This window comes from Bombyx mori, chromosome 22, assembly GCF_030269925.1.
Source record: "Bombyx mori chromosome 22, ASM3026992v2".
Taxonomy (NCBI): domain Eukaryota; kingdom Metazoa; phylum Arthropoda; class Insecta; order Lepidoptera; family Bombycidae; genus Bombyx; species Bombyx mori.
Window position 1 is genome coordinate 3,920,435 of NC_085128.1, and position 23,569 is coordinate 3,944,003.

General features: G+C 39.8%; 1 protein-coding gene across 1 annotated transcript in view; it reads right to left on the reverse strand.

Moving 5' to 3' along the window:
* Window positions 1-22,011, reverse strand: part of LOC101746591 (5'-3' exoribonuclease 1) — a 41,202-nt gene extending 19,191 nt beyond the window's left edge. The window contains exons 1-24 of the mRNA XM_012695337.4: window positions 21,653-22,011; window positions 20,758-20,984; window positions 20,307-20,359; window positions 19,780-19,940; window positions 17,481-17,645; window positions 16,924-17,206; window positions 16,193-16,353; window positions 14,968-15,072; window positions 14,365-14,416; window positions 13,898-13,979; window positions 12,283-12,475; window positions 11,224-11,397; window positions 10,879-10,990; window positions 9,829-10,007; window positions 9,008-9,174; window positions 7,606-7,755; window positions 6,991-7,058; window positions 6,105-6,319; window positions 4,776-4,902; window positions 2,879-3,006; window positions 2,298-2,479; window positions 1,780-1,978; window positions 511-770; window positions 210-362 (exon numbers count right to left, since the gene is read on the reverse strand). Of these exons, the coding sequence (XP_012550791.2) occupies window positions 210-362; window positions 511-770; window positions 1,780-1,978; window positions 2,298-2,479; window positions 2,879-3,006; window positions 4,776-4,902; window positions 6,105-6,319; window positions 6,991-7,058; window positions 7,606-7,755; window positions 9,008-9,174; window positions 9,829-10,007; window positions 10,879-10,990; window positions 11,224-11,397; window positions 12,283-12,475; window positions 13,898-13,979; window positions 14,365-14,416; window positions 14,968-15,072; window positions 16,193-16,353; window positions 16,924-17,206; window positions 17,481-17,645; window positions 19,780-19,940; window positions 20,307-20,359; window positions 20,758-20,984; window positions 21,653-21,727 (3,671 nt within the window). The 5' untranslated portion in view covers window positions 21,728-22,011. The remainder of the gene's footprint in view (window positions 1-209; window positions 363-510; window positions 771-1,779; window positions 1,979-2,297; window positions 2,480-2,878; window positions 3,007-4,775; window positions 4,903-6,104; window positions 6,320-6,990; window positions 7,059-7,605; window positions 7,756-9,007; window positions 9,175-9,828; window positions 10,008-10,878; window positions 10,991-11,223; window positions 11,398-12,282; window positions 12,476-13,897; window positions 13,980-14,364; window positions 14,417-14,967; window positions 15,073-16,192; window positions 16,354-16,923; window positions 17,207-17,480; window positions 17,646-19,779; window positions 19,941-20,306; window positions 20,360-20,757; window positions 20,985-21,652) is intronic.
* Between the last annotated feature and the right edge of the window lie 1,558 nt (window positions 22,012-23,569).

The following is a 23,569-nucleotide window of genomic DNA, read 5'->3' on the forward strand; positions in this document are numbered from 1 at the left end:
GGGCTCCAGTAACCACTTAGCACCAGGTGGGTTGTGAGCTCGTCCACCCAACTAAGCAATAAAAAAAAACAATATATAGGAAAATTTTGAAAATTTTGGCTGACATTATTTTTTTGCTGGCTGTATGTTTACTCCCCGTTTGTCCTTAAATATCGTTTCTGGGTCGGGTAAGGTTTTCCTCGCACGTCGTATGTACGCAAAATGAATACCTGTAGCTCGCAAAAGCGGAGTGATGTCCGTCGTCTTTCCGCAGCAGGCTGACCGGCCGGAAGTAGCTGAAGGGCTCCAGGGCTTGCTCCGTCCGCACGTCCTGACGTATCTTCCGACCGTACGATATGTTCAGTAGCTGATTCGGTCGCATTCTGTGAATTCAATTTTATATCGATTATTCTTTTTTTATTTTTTATTAATTTTTTATTAGTTAATTACTATTAATTTATTTGACTAAATGCATATGTATGATTTTGTGATTGTAATTCATGAAAGAGGTCTGTTCACGTTGACGCTGACCTGTAGAGCCTGTTCTCCTCGAAGCAGTCGTCGTGCAGGGCGCCCGCGAAGGGCCGATCGAAGATCACGAGGTAGGTGTGCGCGGCGTTGAGGCGGTCGGACAGGCGCACGGAGGTGGCGGGGGGCGGGGGCAGCAGCGCCGCCACGGTGCCGCGCGCGCCCGCCGGCACGCACAGCCCGCGCGCCACGCACACCACGCGGTCGTACAGCCGGTAGTCCGCCGCGCGGTCCGGCGACACCTCGCCCGCGTGCAACTCCGCCTGCGAACTCCTCGCTGTCTACACGCTGACACACGACACGACGTTTCCCAAAGCACGTCATATCGGATCCTCTCGATCCACTAACGGTGCTTTTAGGTACCTTTTTTATTTATTGCTTGAATGGATGGACGAGCTCATAGCCCACCTGGTTATTAAGTGGTTACTGGAGCTCATAGACATCTACGAGGTAAATGCGCCACGCACCTTGACATATCAGTTCTAAGATCTCAGTATAGTTACAACGGCTGCCCCACCCTTCAAACCGAAACGCATTACTGCTTCACGTCAGAAATAGACAGGGTGGTGGTACCTACCCGTGCGAACTCACAAGAGGTCCGACCACCAGTAATTACACAAATTATAATTTTGCGGGTTTGATTTTTATTATACGACTAGCTGACCCGGCAGACTTCGTAGTGCCTCAACCGATAAATAAAAGACCTAAACTTTTGTATAAAATAAACTCAAAACAAACAAAAGGAATCCGTCCGACGATGGACACATCAAAAGAAAAACAAAATTGTTATTTTTATTTCATTCCAAGCATTTTCATATTTATCTACCTTTTAAACCTTCTCTGGACTTCGACAAATAATTCAAGACCAAAATTAGCCAAATCGGTCCAGCCGTTATCGAGTTTTAGCGAGACTAACGAACAGCAATTCATTTTTATATAGATAGATGTTATTCCTTCACCGTGGAATTCAATCGTCAACATTTGTTGAGTACGTATTTCATTAGAGATATTGGTATCCGCCTGAGATTCGAACACCGGTGCATCGCTCAATACGAATGCACCGGACGTCTTTATCCTTTAGGTCACGACGACTTCATTTCAGATGATTTCGATTTGATATATTCATAACGCGCTTGAAACTCCGACCGCGATGCACGAGTATTGAGATATTCTCATAACCATTCAGCATCAAGCGGGTCACGAGCCATGAACTCAAAACCTCAGCGAAGGTGTTAAAAAAAAGCATATAAAATTTTATTAATATTTACAAACCTTATAAAGCAGATTCCACTTGACCTGCATCGTGATTTTCCTCTCATTGGCATTGAGTATCTCCAGCTGCTTGTCGATGTTATCAGCCAGGGCCTTCATCTCTTCAGGTTCTAAGGCCTCGGAACCACAATCCCTTCGAAGCGCGCGACGGAAAGGCTGGTTTTTGATCCACTGTAATACGTCCTGGTATTTCTTCTCTCTGTAAGAAAAATAATGTTTTTAATTAGGTAATAAGGTAGGCAGCGGCTTAACTGTGCCCCTGGTGTTGTCAATGACGGTGAGCACGTCGCGCCGCTCTATCGATGAATATCCCTGTAGCTCACGCATTCGTGTGACATATATGTAAATATTGAATGCGTAATGTGTTTCGGTTTGAAGGGTGGACCAGCAGTTGTAACTATACTGAGACCTTAGAACTCATATCTCATGGTGGGCGGCGGCATTTACGCTGTAGAAGTCCTGTGGGCTGTGAGCTCGTCCACCCATCTAAGCTATAAAAAAATTAAATAAAAACTCACCCAACTTCTCCGGGCCACAGATCGCTCTCAAAGAAAACGTCTCTTATCGACGACGACGCGAGTTTGTCGAACAGTTCCGGGAAATTCTGGGCGTAATCTTTGACGAGCTGCACGCAGCGGTCCGAGTACTGCCACGCGCCCGTCACCGCGCAGCGCCGCGTATACCCGGCCACTTCCTGATTCTGAACCAATATTTATATTGTTACGCCGGTAAGAGTAACGCCATCTATCGCCGAATAGCCGAAACGAATATCAAGGGATCTAGTAACATCTAGAACGATCGAGAAGTACAGCGCCATCTATTGTCATATAGCAGAAACACACATCGAAAATACTCGACTTGTGAGGAATGTTCTCGACAATCCTAGGGATGTCGTATCGACTATAATAAAAGCGTTGCAGAGATGGCACACAGTCAGTAATCGGAACTACTCGAAGCGAAACAGCGAACGGATCACCTGAAGCGAAGCGGAATAAGAGAATTAAGAATTTTTAAGTGTTGGACCCCAGCGCGTACAGTTTCCAATCAACTAGCTAAATGGTAGCTAGGCATGAATAGACACCAAAAAAAAACCACAAACCTTTTTATTAAACTTTAAATTGAGGCCGATATTAATTTTCTTGAGTTTGTCTGTTGACCGTCCGTCGCGGGTCCCTTCCACGACGAACACGCAGCCCGTGATGCACGACAGCATCTGATTAGTGACACCTGCGCCGTACGACACGTCTGTGAGGTTCTTGTAAACGTACGGATGATTGGATTTGCGGACGATGACGACTTTGACCAGATCAATTGATAGCCTCACAACAATTCCTCCACATACCCGGTTCTATGTGGTGGCTCGATAATTTGTTCTCTATCACAGATGAGAAGTGAAGCTCATAGTTTATTGTTGTTTCATGCCACATGACATGTCAAAGTTACAATAATTAAATTATATAAGTTATCCCACTCTTCAAACTGAAATGCGCAATTATCATCGCGCAGAAATAGGCAGGAAAGCGGTAACAACCAGGCCTCATAATACGATGGCGATCTGCCGTGTAAAACCCATTAAATTTTGTTTAAAATGAAAAACATTTTTTGAAGAGCTGAAAGTTTGGATGTTATACAGGGTGTCCCGCCATGTCCCATAACAAAAACTACTTTAATAAAAATAAAAATTGCAACCGTATTACTAAGTTCATAAGGCTCAAAAACTCAAAACAAATTTCAAACGTATTACGGCGGTTGTTATTAAATGTCACCTTTATTGCAAAGACAGAAGAAGCTGTTTGACACAGTCAGAGCGGCTAGTAGCGCCGGCGGAGTGTATGCGTGTGTATATTTCAATCACGTGAAGTTTTTCGAACTCGTAAAAAGTGAGAATTAGAACCCATCTTTCAAGGTGGGTGACAGTATTTACATTGTTGATGTCTATGGGATTCGGTAACCACTTAACATCAAGTGGGCCGTGAACTCGTCCACTCACTTAAGAAATAAATAAATGATTTGATGTGTGGCTAATCTTTTTTTTTACTACAAATCATTCAAGGGTTGGCAGAATAATAGTTTGTTCGTTATGTTGAAGTCCTCTTTATGTCCTCCTTCAAACGAGGCTTGTGGAGAGTATTAAGCGGTAGGCAGCGGCTTGGCTCTGCCCCTGGCATTGCTGAAGTCCATGGGCGACGGTAACCACTCACCATCAGGTGGACCGTATGCTCGTCTGTCTACAAGGGCAATAAAAAAAAAATACATGTGTGAAATTCACACGTGGTAGAAGTGAAACCTTCCAAAATTAAAATACAATTATCCTAAACGTCTTAAGTATATGTAAAATTTTGTCATTAGTAAATATTGTAAGGTAGCGCCCTCTGTGAATTGATATTTGAATTTCACGTATAATCCTAAATTAAAATTCACTACAAGAGCTTTCATACACACGTTAGTATTAAAAAATCTCACAGATGGCGCTGTATTAAATAGTATGTATATTTCTGTCTCATTCTTTGCTGGCTTCATCCTACACATTTTTGTATTTGTGTCTCTTACCTGTCGTTTTTTCCGTTGCATCCGGTTTGAAATCACAACGATTCTAAAGAAGTTTTCCCTTCAAAAAATTCAGAAACTATTTACTTGGGAATTTTGTTTTCGTCGAATCGGTAGCTGTCACACACCATCTAAAGTGTTCGGATTGATTTTTTCTTTTTTTTTTTCTTATCTTATGCTGATAGCCTTGAGAGGCTATTTCACCTTCTCCTTGACGTGTAGGTGAGCTCACGGGGCTCAAACCGGGAGTGTTGCTAACACTGGCCCTAGCAAGGGCGGTGCTTCGCAGAATCTACCACCGGATCGGAAACGCGACCCACTGAGAAGATCCGGCGAGAGACTCAGTGGGCTGTGCCTATGGGCTAATTTACCGGTGATCGGGGGCTTGATATACTCGTAGTGGGACACCCTGTATAGTATTACGTGGAATAGTACGGCGCGATACAGACCGCACGCGGCCGCGGCGTGCTGGCTGCTCTTGTAGGGGGGCGCGGGCGCGGCGACGGGCGTGGGCTCCACGCTCTCGCACACCGACACCTTGATGCGCCCGCTGCGGACCTGCGCCGATTCGACCACCTGCACGCCGCACGACATATACCATCTTGTATTCAGTATCGGTACATAATATTCAGTATCTATACTAATATTATAATCTATACATATAAATAAAATTAGAGTGTCTGTTTGTAATATTGAAATAACCGCTTTTTATTACGTGCATATGAATATATATACGGTACACACACCAAAATACCATTTTTTACAATTTTTGTTTGTCTGTCTGTCTGTTGGTTCCGGCTAATCTCTGGAACGGCTGGACCGATTTTGATGAGACTTTCACTAATAGGTAACTGATGATATAAGGAGTAACTTAGGCTACTTTTTTTAGACTAGCTTCGTCCCGCGGCGTCACTTGCAGTTATTGTCGTACCGCGCGCAACATGGCGGGTCTCGCGTTGTATAAGGTCTAGCGTTGTATGAGGTCTCGCGTTGTATGAGGTCTCGCGTTGTATGAGGTCTCGCGTTGTATGAGGTCTCGCGTTGTATGAGGTCTCGCGTTGTAGTAGGTCTCGCGTTGTATGAGGTCCCGCGTTGTATGAGGTCTCACGTCGTGTGAGGTCTCGTGTTGTATGAGGTCCCGCGTTGTATCAGGTCTCGCGTTGTATGAGATCTCGCGTTGTAGTAGGTCTCGCGTTGTATGAGGTCTCACGTTGTATGAGGTCTCGCGTTGTATGAGGTCTCGCGTTGTATAAGGTCTCGTGTTGTATGAGGTCTCACGTTATATGAGGTCCCGCGTTGCATGAGGTCCCGCGTTGTAGTAGGTCTCGCGTTGTATGAGGTCCCGCGTTGTATGAGGTCTCGCGTTGTATGAGGTCTCGCGTTGTATGAGGTCTTTTTTTTTTTTATTGTTTAGATGTGTGGACGAGCTCACAGCCCACCTGGTGTTAAGTGGTTACTGGAGCCCATAGACATCTACAACGTAAATGCGCCACACACCTTGAGATATAGTTCTAAGGTCTCAGTATAGTCACAACGGCTGCCCTACCCTTCAAACCGAAACGCATTACTGCTTCGCGGCAGAAATAGGCAGGGTGGTGGCACCTACCCGTGCGGGCTCACAAGAGATTCTACCACCAGTAATTATCTCAAAGTTCGGCTCGACATTATTTTTTTCTCATAATCGCATTTATATCACTCGACACCCACCTCCACACCGTACTTATAGCTGTATAATAACAAGCGGATAGTTAATTCTCATAAGCAAGCATGTAACTCACGGTAGCCAGACACCCGTAGTACTGTCCGGGCGTTAACAGGAAGACCGTGTCCCCGGGAGGGTAGGCCTCCTGCAGCGTGCTGAACCTGTTGACCTCCTGCACCACGTGCGCGCTGACATCCCTCACCACGGCCTGGTAGGCGTACCCGCACGGCACCTCGCACCATTCCGGCTCGTACACCATCTGGCAGTTGTCTTGGACGATATACTTGTAACCTGTTCAAGACATAAAGATTTATTCAAACCCCGGTTACCGTTCTCGTCGAACCCGTCGCTTGGGACGAAGGGCTCGACGAGTAAATTAACCCTCAGACACAGCCCACTGAGTTTCTCGCCGGATCTTCTCAGTGGGTCGCGTTTCCGATCCGGCGGTAGATTCTGCGAAGCACGGCTCTTGCTAGGGTTCGTGTTAGCAACGTAATCAGGTTTGAGCCCCGTGAGCTCACCTACTAGTTAAGGCGACGCTGATATAGCCTTCCAAGGCTATCAGCTTAGGCAGAAAAGAAAAAAAAATTAAAGGCTAGGCTTAATTTAAAATTAGTGGGATGGAAATTCACTTTTAATCCCCGACGCAAAAAAAACGTTGTTACAAAAAACATTTAGTTACAATAAAATGTGCCCAGTTTGTAACTAGTATGCCAAAACTGAATTGCAAAGATTCAACAGAAGAAAGACTGAGCCGAAATCAGATTTGATGTATATTGTGATGAACAGGAAAAAGAATTATAAACTTTCTAAAATAATGATGGCTCATTAAATCAATATTGTTTTCCGTTCATTGACTTTTCAACTTGAATTATCCTTTATACCGAAATACCAACATTATAATTTCATTACACTGCCTTTATTTTAATTACCAACATTTCGGGATATCCCCATCCACTCACCTTTCAAATTAACAGCGTGCACTATAATATTGACATCGCCCAACTCTATGCCGAGTCTGTTCATGTTACTGAAAAATTAAAGCATATCTTGTGATCATTATTGCTGGTGGTAGGATAGTACCACACGGATATGCGAAACAGGCAGACTGACGAGAACTACTATACAGACTATTAACATGCAGTACGTTTATAGTGCGCGCGGAACTAGTTGGCCGCGCCTTAGGTGGCGGCGGGGGTGAGGGGGGCGGGGCGGGAGTCAGATATTAATTGAAGTTTGACATTTACCAATTTTCCTCACTACCTCCAAATTCTTTTATTATAATTAATTATTCTTTACAACTATTTTGTAGTTTAGAAAAAATCCTGTTTTTAAAAAGAGTTCGGCCTTCTCACTACTAACAGTACGTAGGTATGAAGCAAATTCATAATATTTCTGAGTTTCATCTTATTACACGTTTTTATTCCTTCATCTTAGATTTCATGGATACATATTAAGTTTGTGTTTCTTCGTGAGATTTGAACCTTGGCACAGTGGCATCGCTCACCAGGCGTGTTATTGTTGAGGCCACGACGACTTTAGAATGGAGAAAACGCGAGAAAAATATCAAAGCTTACTGCTCAATAATAGTGTTCCTCTCTCCGAGCCATTGTTTGTGTAAGTTACCGCTGTTCTGCACCGTGGTGTATAGCGACGTACCGTTCACATTATTGTTCTGCTTGTCGACATAATGCAGGCGCGTCTTCTCATTTGACACCGAGATAACTCTAAAAAGATTTTGCTTTTATTAACACATTTATTTATACTAATTATTATAATTATTGTATTAATAATTCTTCTTCTTTTTCTCCACCTTATCTCAACTAGGTGGGGTCGGCACAGCTACAGCTTTTCTCTTCCATTCCTTCTATTAGCCGTCATCTCAACATTCACTTCTCTCTCTCTCATATCGTCATTCACACACTTCATTATTGCATTAATAATTAAAGTTAAAAAAATCATTTGAAATGTGCTCAAGTCATTTGCCAGAGTAAAACTTAGTCGCATCACGCTGTTAGTATTAGTTTACATCGATACGCTAAACCTCAGTTCGATATAACAAAACTGATATAATATTCAAAATTTTCAATGAAGGATATTTGTTTTTACCATCGCACCGCCCGCCACCGGAGTAGAGTTCATCCATACTACCTGGAGCCACTGCGGTCATCCACAGTGCGTTTCCAGAGATCTTTTTTGCCACGTACCATCCGGCTATGGAATGAGCTCCCCTCCACGGTGTTTCCCGAGCGCTATGACATGTCCTTCTTCAAACGAGGCTTGTGGAGAGTATTAAGCGGTAGGCAGCGGCTTGGCTCTGCCCTTGGCATTGCTGAAGTCCATGGGCGACGGTAACCACTCACCATCAGGTGGGCCGTATGCTCGTCTGCCTACAAAGGTAATAAAAAAAAAAAAAAAATTTGACGAATTATAATATAAAATATAAAAGTGGCAGTTCTCTCAACGTCTCCAAGTTGCAACTATTTCGCGTCCGGATGGGAGGACTGGACGTACGAATCACTCAAGACTTCGATACTTAAGAATTAAGATTTATGAATTAAATGTTTTAATATTTTTGCTAATTTTAATTTTACTAACATATTACATTAAGTATTACTCTACTAACAACATATGGACTTATAATGGTCTGAATTAAACTTTTTTTTTTTTTTTAAGGATGCTTTTGAGAATTGGTCATAGAACTGTAGAGATATACAACAAAGGGAAGATCTTCCACCGAGCGGGTGATATTGCTCGGTAGACCGACGGTCCGAATGTTGTTGTTCGGAACTTGTATATATGCGCTTTGTCTTGAAAATGTCGTAAGCGAGATTCAGGCATCTGTCAAATATCTTGTGTTCTGTGATGGCTACCGCCACAGAACCTTTTCTTAGTTAGCCCATAATAGAACAAATAGCTGGTCTCGGTATACTTATGTCGACATGAAGACATTGTATGACTTAAAATAGTATTACTTACTTAGCTCTCGTGAGGTGCGGCCACCCAACCCATATAACTTTACCGAGCAGTTCGTTCGCCACCCTCTCCAGGGAATCCTCATCTTTATCTCGGATCAGTTCAATAATTACGCTACTATTTCGAGCTGGCAGGTCGAAAACTTTCACTTTTGCCATTTTATGACTCGACTGCAAATAAAAAAAAATATACCATAAATAAATACAACCAAACAACAACAAAAATATTTTAGAACAAAACGTTTCCATTTCCGGGAGGATTAAGAGTAGATTAGTAAATACAAAAAAACAACAATAAAAAAATTTTGAATAAAACATTCCCATTTCCTAGAGGATTAAGAGTAGATTAGTAAGATTCACATCTGCCATACTAATTCTATAAAACAACTTTCTCCGCGTAAATAGGACCGAGAAACCATATAAATCTACTCACTTTTTTTATTTAATACGCGTGTTATATAGAATCGCTTACATAGAATAGTAATATAAGTTACTGAGAACATAATTAGGGTTGCCAGAGCGTTTAAAATAAATGGTAGTATAGACAAATAAAGAAAACATAACCTATACTAATATTATATCTAAATCTACAGTGGTTTTTACGGATGTTCCGTTATAACCACTGAACCATGCATCCGATTGACTTGAACTTGACTAGGTATCCATGTAGAAAATACATGTACTTAATGGATAGTTTAATATTTATATCAGTGTTGGACTCTCTACACCAGTTACGGGGGCGTTAATGATGAGAATCTTTGTGGGGGTGAGATATAATAATTTAAATTTAAATGCCCAGCGAAGCGGACGGGTACAGCCAGTAACCTTATATTTGAGATGTCTCATGGTGGGGAAGCCCGGGAACAGCATGTCTCGACGTGCGTTGGGCAACATTCCCTTCTTCAGCTGCTCCTCGGGCACGTCCAGTTCATTCCTCCACACTCGTTTCTCGAACGCATGACACTCCTTGATCGAAGGGAAGTACTGAGGAGCATCGACGACACCTGGAACGCATCAGAGAACAATGTTTTAGAAATTAGAAATGTTAAATACAAGTGCTAAGTGAAATAAGTTTAATAATTAATTAAGTTAAATAAATTTGCGTAATTACTGGTGGTAGGACCTCTTGAGTCTGCACGGGTAAGTACCACCGCCCTGCCTATTTCTGCCGTGAAGCAGTAATGCGTTTCGGTTTGAAGGGTGGGGCAGCCGTTGTAACTATACTGAGACCTTAGAACTTATATCTCAAGGTAGGTGGCGCATTTACGCTGTAGATGTCTATGGGCTCCGGTAACCACTTAACACCAGGTGGTCCGTGAGCTCGTCCACAAACCTAAGCAATAAAAAAAAAGTGCGATCTATATTGGATTGTTACGAACATTAAAAAACCTTTCTATTTTATTGTATTAAACAATAAATAGGTTCATGTAAGCTTTACAATTTCAATGCCGCCCCCTATTTTGAGACATGAGGTTAATCTCTCGATTTTATTGGTTGTATTATATAACGGCACTCTCACTCTTCAAACGAGTATGTATGACATCCTCGCGGCAGATATAGGCAAGACGATCGTATCTATCTATGTGGGCTTATGACGCTATAATGGCAATAAATGCCAATTCGCCAACGCAATGTGCTGGTACAATACTCAGAGAAAACGATATTGTTCGTTCACCAGAATATCTCTTTGTCACTTTGCGACGCCTACAGGAAAATATATACAGCGAAAGCGAAGTTCTATCCATCTATCTCTCTCTCACTCTCTCTCTCATAAGCTCTATCAGGATCATGATGCAAAAACGAACCGAACACGAACTGACAAACAAGCATATTTAATGTTATTAGATTAGAGATAATTGTATTTCAAATAGTAACCTAGACTAGTAGAGCTCCAGCTGTAGACCAGCATCGGTCCGGGCTGGTTCCTTTTAATTTCTTCGTCCGTCAGCCGCTGGTAGCACGGAGCCATCGCTGACAGTAAATTAGTCTAAAACATACGAGAGTCTGTATGACACAACCTAATTTTTTCAATACATTAATTACACACACAACTAAACAGCTAATATTCACTAACGCAAATATAATGGAATCGAACCACCAAAAGCAAATTGACACCTCTGACGTGACATGTGATTCTCGAACTTATAACCTCTAGATGTTTCTCGAACAGAAACAAGCTCTTCTAACGAGGCAATGCTATATAGTACCGAGGTCACTCACCTCATCTATGAACGGTATGAGTACGACTGCCTCCCAATCGTTGATTTTCCCGTTGAGGTCGGTATCGAAATGCACGGGATAGTAATGTACTATCGGCGAATCTTCATCAGTCATTAAATCGTGAAACGGGGTCGGCAGTAGATGCTTACTGGCGGCCGGCAACACTGCTAGCAGCTGCAATAAACACACGACATGTAGATGAAGTATTACAGTCCCCGCCGATAAGTGCTGCACTTCGACATTTGGAAAGAGACAGTCGACTAATTTCGGCTTCGTAGAGCGTTATCTCTGTCGCACGAAACACTAACGTGCTGGCTCATACCGCGTCCAACTACTAACAGACTTCGACGTCATCCTTAGTAGGGGTATACTACATCCCTTTCTTTTATAAATAACTCTCGTTCTAATTAATGTTTTAATGTTACCAACTACCGCCACGAAGCTACCACGAGTTCCGGTCTGCCAGACGGGATAATAGTTATTGTTATAATAATGAGACTGCCGGGTCAGCTAGTATGTATATATTTACACGTATTTTAGTGTAATAGTTTATGGTGCCTATAGTACATGGAATCTTAATTTCAGGTGAGAAAACAGCATGTTAATAACAAAGAAAAAAAAAACAAAGCGGCCAGTGTCATTTAATGAGTTTATTTTTTCAGTTATCATGTGATTTACTAAATACTCTTTTGTTTCATAAACTTGATGTCGTATATACGGGTATCTGTATATATAGTGTTAATTTTCATATTGCCAAGTCGCATTGTACGTAGGGAGCGTCGACATGCCATTCGGAATATTTCGTACCGTATGTCTTTTTAATGCCCTTACGAACATTTGGGCAGCGGCTTGGCTCTGCCCCTGGCACTGCTGAAGTCCATGGGCGACGGTAACCACTCACCATCAGGTGGGCCGTATAATCGTCTGCCTACAAGAGCAATAAAAAAAAAAACACGGCCCACCCGATAGTAAGTGGTTACCGTGGCTTGTCGACGCCATCAATGCCATGGGCAGAACCAAGCCGCTGTCTACCGTACCTGAGATCCAGGAGCTGCTCACCTGTTCGAAGGGCTTGAACGGTTCCCCGAGCTCGAAGTCGATCTTCAGATCTTTGAATCCCTTAATGTCGGATATGTAGGGGGCGTAGTGGTGCGGATAGAACCAGCACCACGAGGGGCAGCCCTTGTAGTAGTAGTACAGGTTCCACTGGATGGCTCGCACGTAGCCCTCGGCCTGGTCCGCCAGCACTTCGCTGTTCAACAATATTATTTCATACTAGCCACCCGCCCTCGCTTCGCTTCGGAAACATTAAATTTTATTATTGAAAACTGAGTCCCGCGATGTTACCCGCGCTTATTATCGTACCGCGGGTGACGCCGCGGGGCGAAGCTCGTCTAAAAAAGTAGCCTAAGTTACTCCTTATATTATCAGCTACCTATCAGTGAAAGTCCCGTCAAAATCGGTCCAGCCGTTACAGAGATTAGACGGAACAAATAGACAGACAGACAGACAAGAATTGTAAAAAATGTTATTTTGGTGTATGTACCGTATATTCATTTGCACGTCGTAAAAAGAGGCTATTTCAATATTACAAACAGACACTCCAATTTTATTTCTATGTATAAATTAAAAACATTATTATAAAGCATATAATAGTTCCTAACGCGATTACTGGTGGTAGGACGTCTTGTGAGTCCGCACGGATAGGTACCACCACCCTGCCTATTTCTGCCGTGAAGCAGTAATGCGTTTCGGTTTGAAGGGTGGACCAGCAGTTGTATAACTATACTGAGACCTTAGAACTTATATCTCAAGGTGGGTGGCGGCATTGACGTTGTAGATTCCCACTTAACACCAAGTGGGATGTGAGCTCGTCTACCCATCTGCGCAATAAATAAAAATAATTAAAAAGAATTGTAGTTTTAAATTCCCGATATTTCTGCGCTGTTGCACCATTTTCGCGATTGGATCAAAAGCTGCGGTTAGGATGCTAAGAGCAGACATATCTATCTACCCTGATTCTAGTCCGTTCCGGTATGTTACCAATTTATTTTTTTCCTACCTAAGCTGGTAGCCTGGAGCGGCTATTCCAGCGTAACCGTAACTAGTAGGTGAGCTCACGGGGCTCAAACCTGACGACGTTGCTAACACGAACCCTAGCAAGAGTCGTGCTTCGCAGAAACGACCACCGGATCGGAAACGCGACCCACTGAGAAGATCCGGCGAGAAACTCAGTGGGCTGTGTCTGAGAGTTAATTTACTCGTCGAGCCCTTCGTCGCAAGCGACGGGTTCGACGAGAACGGTGACCGGTGCTTGTAGTACCTAGAAGCACCGTTAGTGGATCGGGAGGATCCGAGATGACGGGTTACCATTAAAGTTTACGGTACGGTATCGAGACTTTTTTCAGGAAATTTAAAGTATATATTGATAGCTGCAAAACAATAATACAATAATATTTTAAAATTGTAATCTGTTTCTAATCTTAATGTTGGCAGATGAGCTAACACAAATTCAACCGTCACCTGTGTCAATGTCAATGCCGTAATTACAAACTGTTTATATATAACACGTGATGTAATAATTATATATTTACATACTATCATAGAGTGGGTAATACTGCTTGTATTAAAACCACGTTTTTTTTTCTTTTTAAATGAATAGTAAAATTCTTACTCTGTAACTTTCGAATAGTCCAACTTATTCATATAATAATCTTTTTTATGCAAAATAAACTCCATTTCCATGTTGGCTTCCTCTGAAAGTTAAATTCAAGTTTTTATTGATAATTGAAACGCTGTGGAAATACAGTAATACTGTGGCATCAAACAAACGTAGATGACCCTGAGTAAGATCAGAACTAGATGTAATTTTTTTTTTTATAATAATATATTTAAAAAAATTAATTTCGTAAAGTAAAAAAAAATTTCGTAGGGTGCTGGAATTCTTCGAACATATTGCTCGTAAAGAGGGTACGATCTTCTCTAAGCATCAACTTCCACAATGCCCTTCATGAAGCTAAGGATCGCAGCAGATGGAGGGAAATCGTACGGGAGAAACTGATGCAGCGGAGGAGCCACGACCCTCAGTAATGAGGAAAACCACGCGAGGAGGATTTGAAAAAAATATATATTTCAACTCACCATCGCTCGTTTCCTCGTATTCTTCTTCACCATCTTCCAAATCATTCATAAACTAAAACAATTGATTTTATGAGATATCTGACAATAAAGGAATTTCATTTTAAAAACTTTCCACAGTCAAAAGGTTTAGGACTACGAAAACCAACTATCTTTAATAAGGATGAGCGACTCCGATTGGAAAATGAATCTGGATAGATTATTTCGTAAATAAAACAACATTTTACAAATACAAGTAATAATCTTAAAGTACAAATGAACTCATTTATCGTTAATGAAATTCGAAATCTGATTTATGATAAATATGTTTATTGTAACAAAGATAAGTACCCAAACTAAATAAGATATAGCATTCTATCTACTGAATTGAGTATGTTGTTACACTGTGAGATATAAATGTGACATTATACCTATAAAGTATAAACAAAATAAGTATAATGTAGTGAATTTTAAATAAATAAAGTTCATTTCATTCTGCTCCTATTTTATGTAACAGTACATATATAAACGTTTATATACTCAACACTGGCAACAATGTCATCGTAAAACGCCAATTGCCATACTGAAAAAAACATAAGAAGAAGGAAGTAGTTCAATGGTAGTTACCATATTGTCTGTAGCATTTATGAGTGCTTGCAGATCATTGTCCAAATGGTTTCCTTTTATTTCATTTACATCTACGTTGAACGTTTCATTGTTATTAGCTTTGTACTGAAAAGAAACAATCAATTAAAAGATCTATAGTATTCAACAAACAATTTAAACTATTGCATGTATGCATTTTATAAGCAACTAAAACGTGCATATTATTCATGTTTACCATTCGGTAAGCAAACAAAATACTACGATATAAAAGTCGTTACTACTTAAAATAAAAAACTATAAATACATTATAGGCAGGGTATAAATAAAATATTACAGTCAGTGATGAAACGCGGAAGTTGAATAACCGCATAGCGGTCATAATTGGCACATCGAGACTTGTGCAAATCTCTGCCAAGATATGAGTACCGATATTTGTCAAATAATAAGGCTAAATAAGGTAGTGCAAAAAAGTTTTAGCAATTATTAGTGTACTACTATGTTTTCTTAAAATACTTGGGCAAAAAAATGCGTGGTCGAGCTGACGGCTCACCTTATTTTAGGTGGTTGCCAAAAGCAATAGACATCAACAACATAAATACCACCATCTACCTTGAGACATGAGGTCTGGGTCTCAGTTTATATACAGTACTGGCTGACCCAGCAGACTTCGTAGTGCCTCAATCGATAAATAAAAGTCGATTTTTAGCGAGATAAACGAACAGCAGTTCATTTATATATATATAAGGACTATCTCACCCTTTAAACCGAAACGCATTACTGTTTCACGGCAGAAATAGACAGGTTGGTGGTACCTACCCGCGCGGGCTCACAAGACGCTCTACCACCAATTAATTAATTAAATAAATTATATTTTTTACAGGTTTCTTTTTCATTATGCGATGAGATTTATTATGCTATTACTTCACCGTAGAAGTTAATCGTGAACATTTGCTAAGTACGTATCCTATCCTACGTGTACGTGTCTTAATCCTTTAGACCACGCGACTTCACTAACAACTAATTAAAAATGATTTTCTTCAAAAATTTCCTATGTAAAATTTAATAAACTAGAGATAATTACATTGAGGATACTTGCAAATGATATAGCATATTCTAAGTAGGTATACACTTATAAATCTTAATAAGTATGAAGTTGGCACTAAAGCAATTTTTAATATATGTAAAATACCTAAGTAAAATAGGTATAAGAGACAATAGTTTAGATATTCGTTCGCAAAGTAATTACCTCTCTCCTTTCATTAGCGTTAGGTCGTCGTCCCGTTTTCTCTTCGAAGTACTTTAAGTCGGTGTAGGTGTCCTGAAATTTTTCTTTGTCTATCTTAGAAAGTTCTTGCATAAATATCTCGAATCTTTCCAAGTTCAGATCACCAGCTTCGTTTATATAGCCTGTGGAGACGAACGTCAATTCAAAGAAGGTTCTAGTACTGCTGTCGTTCTAGAACACGACAGTAACATATTCAATCTATGAAAAAAAATATATATTAAAACTACATATAAAAATATCTGATGTGAATATCATCTGGCTATAATACAAGATTGAACGAATGAGTTATTGGACTCTGAAATCTAATCGCTGTATGTTGTACTAGCAATATTGCTGATGTAGGTATTCCAATTGGAAATAAAGAGAGAGATGAGTCTACAGTCCCGTAATACCAGAGAGAAAGCCAAACCGCGGCTTCCTGTCTCAGGGCTCTTATCTAATCTAATAAAAATATACCATACATGTGCAATACTAGAACAAAGCTTTTTTTTTTTTGTCTTTGCAAATTATGTTTTCTTTGTATGTTTTGTTTAGTTTCGTTTATAATTATTATTGAAACCATTTAGGTTACGTCTTCTTCATCTACAAATTTCACAAAACAATATTTTTAATCAAATGAATACTAAACTCATACAAAGCGCTGTTGTAAACACCCATATGCCGAAACTTATACCAATAAATCAGAAACTTACCATCCAACTTAGGCAGCACGGTCATGTAAGTATTATACAATAGTGGGAGTGCATCGTTATTGACGTGCATGTTCGGTAAATTAGGTATAAAATCATTTCCCACTAAGAATCCCATGAGCACCCAGTCATCAACAATCTTCTCTATATCATAAGGGAACGGCAACTTGTCCTTTATCGCGATAAACTCTTGTTCCAAATATTCTCTCAACAGAGATAAATGTAGTAAATAGAAGTTCGTCTCTTCTGGGGTTGTCGCCCTTTGGGTTGTTCGACCAAATTTAACCTGCATTTAAAAATGAATGACTGAAATTTTGAGATATCTTAAATTTTCGAGCATAAAGTTTCAATCTGTTATCTAACGTTATATTATGTACAGTAGTCTAAACCAAAAATTATGTGTTATTTTCTGTAGCCACCATTTCCAAGGCAGACCAGAAATGCCAGTAACTCCGCTAATTTACTCCCTGCCTATCAAAAGATATAAAAAAAATGCTGTTTTTCCAAGACAGTTTTGCCGGAATTGTTTAGTTAAAGACAAAACCAATTTAAAAACTTACCTCTTCTCTCAAAAGTGCAAAATGTGGTTCATGCGTGCACATTCCCAGCATTATGAGATCTGCATCAAGACCATACAGGCAATGTCTTGTATTAGGATCATAATCGGGCTGCGAGCGTGCCCATCTAATATAGTCCATTATTTTATGCTCCCCTTCGCCAGGGGTCTGATAACAAAAAAATATATATTAAAAAGCCTTTTTTAGAATATATTTAGATGTTGTTGTAGTATTGTACAGGATCAGAATGATGTGACAGAATTTTTGATACAGTACTTAATGAGGTTTAGTTAGCTTTTTTTACTTTAAAGATTAGAGCAGGGTTTATCAAAATATATATATATAGAGATATGTGTATACATATTATTACATATATAGATACATAATTTTACTGTTTAAATTTTAATAGTAATAATTAGTAGGTTCTAAAAAGACAATCTTAGCAGAGAAGTATAATTATTAATATATAAGGATTGTGTTATTAAAGATAGATTCATACTTGTGAAATTGTGTGAATGAGTTACAAATACTGAACTACCAATACGAAATTAGTTTATAAGCATTGTTATAAGAATAAATATTAATAGCTCCGACTCCTGGACGTCCATAAGTCGAGCGGGCCAGACGGCATCCCTGCAGTGGTTCTGAAAACGTGCGCCCCTGAGCTGACGCCTGCGCTAACGCGTTTGTATCGCCTCTCTTATTGCACTAACAGGGTTCCGTCTTCATGGAAGACTGCCCACGTCCACCCTATCCCCAAGAAGGGTGACCGGTCGGACCCATCGAGCTATAGGCCTATCGCGATAACTTCCTTGCTTTCCAAGGTGATGGAGCGAATAATTAATATACAACTCCTGAAGTATCTGGAGGATCGCCAGCTGATCAGTGACCGACAGTACGGTTTCCGTCACGGTCGCTCAGCTGGCGATCTTCTTGTATACCTTACTCACAGGTGGGCTGAAGCCTTGGAAAGCAAGGGCGAGGCTCTTGCTGTGAGCCTTGATATCGCGAAGGCCTTCGACAGGGTCTGGCATAGGGCACTTCTATCGAAGTTACCATCTTACGGAATCCCCGAGGGTCTCTGCAAGTGGATCGCTAGCATTTTGGATGGGCGGAGCATCACGGTCGTTGTAGACGGTGACTGTTCTGATACCATGACCATTAACGCTGGCGTTCCACAAGGTTCGGTGCTCTCCCCCACGCTTTTCATCCTGTATATCAATGACATGCTGTCTATTGATGGCATGCATTGCTATGCAGATGACAGCACGGGGGATGCGCGATATATCGGCCATCAGAGTCTCTCTCGGAGCGTGGTGCAAGAGAGACGATCAAAACTTGTGTCTGAAGTGGAGAACTCTCTGGGGCGAGTCTCCGAATGGGGTGAATTGAACTTGGTTCAATTCAACCCGATAAAGACACAAGTTTGCGCGTTCACTGCGAAGAAGGACCCCTTTGTCATGGCGCCGCAATTCCAAGGAGTATCCCTGCAACCTTCCGAGAGTATCGGGATACTTGGGGTCGACATTTCGAGCGATGTCCAGTTTCGGAGTCATTTGGAAGGCAAAGCCAAGTTGGCGTCCAAAATGCTGGGAGTCCTCAACAGAGCGAAGCGGTACTTCACGCCTGGACAAAGACTTTTGCTTTATAAAGCACAAGTCCGGCCTCGCATGGAGTACTGCTCCCATCTCTGGGCTGGGGCTCCCAAATACCAGCTTCTTCCATTTGACTCCATACAGAGGAGGGCCGTTCGGATTGTCGATAATCCCATTCTCTCGGATCGTTTGGAGCCTCTGGGTCTGCGGAGGGACTTCGGTTCCCTCTGTATTTTGTACCGTATGTTCCATGGGGAGTGCTCTGAGGAATTGTTCGAGATGATACCAGCATCTCGTTTTTACCATCGCACCGCCCGCCACCGGAGTAGAGTTCATCCATACTACCTGGAGCCACTGCGGTCATCCACAGTGCGTTTCCAGAGATCTTTTTTGCCACGTACCATCCGGCTATGGAATGAGCTCCCCTCCACGGTGTTTCCCGAGCGCTATGACATGTCCTTCTTCAAACGAGGCTTGTGGGGAGTATTAAGCGGTAGGCAGCGGCTTGGCTCTGCCCCTGGCATTGCTGAAGTCCATGGGCGACGGTAACCACTCACCATCAGGTGGGCCGTATGCCCGTCTGCCTACAAAGGCAATAAAAAAAAAAAAAAAAAATTAAAATAATAGTTTCGATATTTTGAAATGAAATTTGACCATTGTATTAATAAATTATTATATCTTATTAGTAATGTCGATAATAAAATTACCTCATGTCCCGAGAGTATGACCTTAACTTTGGACCAGAGTGGATCTGTGGACATTTTATGCTTTACGAAATATTTGAGTTGTTCATGTAGGCGTGCCATGAAGACAGTTCCTGGGGTGATGCAATTACTGTCGAATCTCTTCTCTGTAGGCAGAACTTCCCCTGTGTCAACAATTTTTGAGGTTAGTACTCAAGCTCATACATCAAGTGTTTACCAATGTGTGAAGTAGAATTTTTCAGATAGAAGGTTTGCACACATATCAAGGGTATCAATTAATGATTTAAAAATGAAATTAAATAGAGATAATTAAATAAAATTGATGATCAGAGAAACAGGATCACAAGGTTAAAACATATATTTAAGAGTCCTATAGGGGAGTTGACAGTGATACTTCATTGTTCAGAAGATTTAGGTATCTAATCTGTAGTCTATCTCTATCATTCATCTACAATCATAGCAATTTCAAATTATCTTCTTACCTAGCTACTTGCATTGTCTTTAAAAGATTTAATAAAATAAACTCTTACCTTTTGCTTTAGCCTCTGCTTCTAAATTTTCTGCCTCTCTAGCAGACCGGAACCTTAAATTATTGTTTTCTTAATCATAATATTATTTACATTTGTAAAATTTTACTTTTTTCAATTTACATCAATCATAGGCACACAATTATTATGATCTATGGCACAAGTCCACTTGTGTTATTCTCATACTAGGAATTACTTTACAATTTTTAATGAAAGGCAATGTGAAATAAAGAACATTAATGATAAACTTTTCTTTGACCGTTTTCTCGGCAATATATTTTATGTAGAAATTTAAATGTCTAGTAAAAATTAAAGTAAAATATGAATTAATGTTTAAATTGTTGTAATGGGCTTCCAATTATTTATTCTAGATTAATTAATTTCATTGGTGAAGTGAAGCCTTACTTATAACTGTCCCATTTATAATTTTATTATTATTGTCCATTGACTATACCTTCTGCCTCTCTGCTGGTTCATCTTCGCTCTAGGTGCAACTCCATCAATAGCCATGAAAAATAATTTTTTTGGCTTGACAATTTGAAATAAAATACTAATATAATGGAAGACATCAGTGAATATCTTCTCTTCAGTGATACGAAAATGTGGGTTGGAGTCATCAGGATGCGAGCAATTGTGAATGATTCCATTCATGTCTAAATACATGTTATCAAAATCTGGAATCTGTAAAAGATTTAATTTCAAACTTTCACTTGGGATTCAATTAATGCTGCACACAAAAAATGGATTTAAAAAAAAGAAACATTTTAAATGAAGATAACTCAATTCAAACCATAACTTTTTAGCCTATACCGGCCTACATCTTAGTCAGGTTTATTGACATAAACCTACCACTAACATGGATGTGTGATTTTCCTCACTTTGGTCAATTTTACCATGTAGTAGTAACTTAACCCTTCAAGAGACTACAATATATTTTAATGTATCAAATGATTTATGGTACTTGTTTTAATTTAGAATTGTTTGGCTGTTTAGGTTAAGTCTAGACAGGAAGTTGCAAAGTAGATATCCTTAATTTTTACGCTGATTACGTTTTAATATATTGAATGTTTTTTTGAATGTTGACTAAATAACTATATTATGAATTTTCTTGTATATTAATTAACGAAATATTTTAAGGTGCTAGTGTCGTAATATTCAGAACCGGAAGCCATAATCTTTTCACCCTCATATTATCACAAATGATTCAATTCTAGCCAGTTATATTGCACTTATGATAATTTGACAGACAACATTTGAAACAAATTTAGTTACATGTCAAAATAAGAACACAGGTGTAAGCACTAATTTCCGCCATTAATAATAGGTAATTTAGTATCTAAATTAATTACCTGATACTGTTTTACCAGCTCATTGAGACAAGGATACCTTTCACTGGTATAACGGAAAAATTTTGGGACACCCATTTTTGACAATAGTTAACACTGGAACAGTTAACCTTATTTAGAGATAAACGCTTGCACTAAGTTTATTCACTGTTCGTCACCCACAGGACTGGATATTGCAACACTCCAAGATTATATTCTAAAGTTACAACTTTTGTAACTGAGAGTTTAATTTTATAGATTGATTGATCAAATTTTATTTTAATTTTGAGAATCACAGGACGGTACACACACACACCACACGTCACACCATCATAGTTTAACTGGGTAATTTATGGTCTTCTCTTCATAGATCTTTTGACTTATACGTCAAACTATTAGTAGTAGTTTTACTTTTCCAATTGGAAAGGCAAAGATATCATAACATACAGCCTAATCTTTGAAAGAAAGTATGAAATGAAATGAAATCGTATGAAATGAGATGAGATGATATGGGATGAAATATAATTTCAGTAAAGTGGTGGTCATTTACTGAGATTTTTTCAGTGCACTTTTTGGAGGATCCCGAGAAGTTACGTTCAGCGGCTTTGTTTGATTTTCCCACATTTGCACTTTCGCAGATGCTAATTAAGTAATAAGCCACTGTTATTACGCATTTAAACCTGAAGAAACACTAAATAGACAAAATAAAACAAATCACACAACCTCTCTCGTCGCGTTCCCACCAAAAAGTCCGTCAAATTTCAAGTACACGTTATAAACGTGGTAGTCGTAGTGTTTTTAAATTGATTTAGTATCCAGGGTACCTATAGGTACCTAATACCCAGCTTACTGAATTTGGCCCCTTTTTTTTGATTTTCAGATTTTTTTTATTTGTTCATCGTTTGTTTGTTAATGTTCGAATATAAAAATTGTTTGTTCGTCTTTTATTTAGTTATAATTAATTAAACAAAATGATCACCCTTAAGTTGCCTCCCTTTACTAGATATCTTTATTTTTATCGCTCAGAGTAATTAATTTTGATCAATTATCGTTTGTTCGACAACTATTGGTGATTGTTCGATTATATAAACAATTATATTCCCAATTATTAATTATTTTATATCTAACAAGCAAACCATCACCTCACGCCTACATTGCGCATGCGCCGGTTTTGTCAGTCAGCTGGCAATGACCGTATTTACTAGCGTTTTGATAACAAGTGCGTTTATACTGTCTAATTATTTCATAAGTAGATCAAAAAAATATTGAAAGCTTCAACAATACTTCAACAAAAAAATGTCAATATGTGTCAGTCATGTACAACTTTCGTGTTAAAATGATACTATTCATTACCACGCAATAGGAGATAGTTTTTTGTTTCATTGCTTAGTTGGTTGGACGAGCTCACAGCTCACCTGGTGTTAAATGGTTACTGGAGCCCATAGACATCTACAACGTAAATGCGCCACCCGCCTTGAGATATAAGTTGTAAGGTCTCAGTATAGTTACAACGGCTGCTCCACCCTTCAAGCCGAAACGCATTACTGCTTCACGGCAGAAACAGGGGGGGGGAGTACCTACCCGTCTGGACTCACATGAGGTCCTACCACCAGTAATTACGCAAATTGTAATTTTGCGTAATTAACGGTGGTTTATTAACTTTTTAATATCTGTGAAAGTGCATTAATGTGGGAAAATGAAACAAAGCCGCTTTGACGTAGCTTTTCGGAATCCTTAAAAAAGTCCACTGAAGAAATCTCAGTAAATGACCACCATTTTACTAAGATTGTATGTCATCCCATATAATTTTATCTCATTTCATTTAAATTCATCCCAGTTGATTAATGTCTCAAATTAATCATCTTCACTTCATTTCACTCCATAATATCATTTTTCATAAAAATATGAATATAAATTAAAATAAGATATGACTTAAAGGTC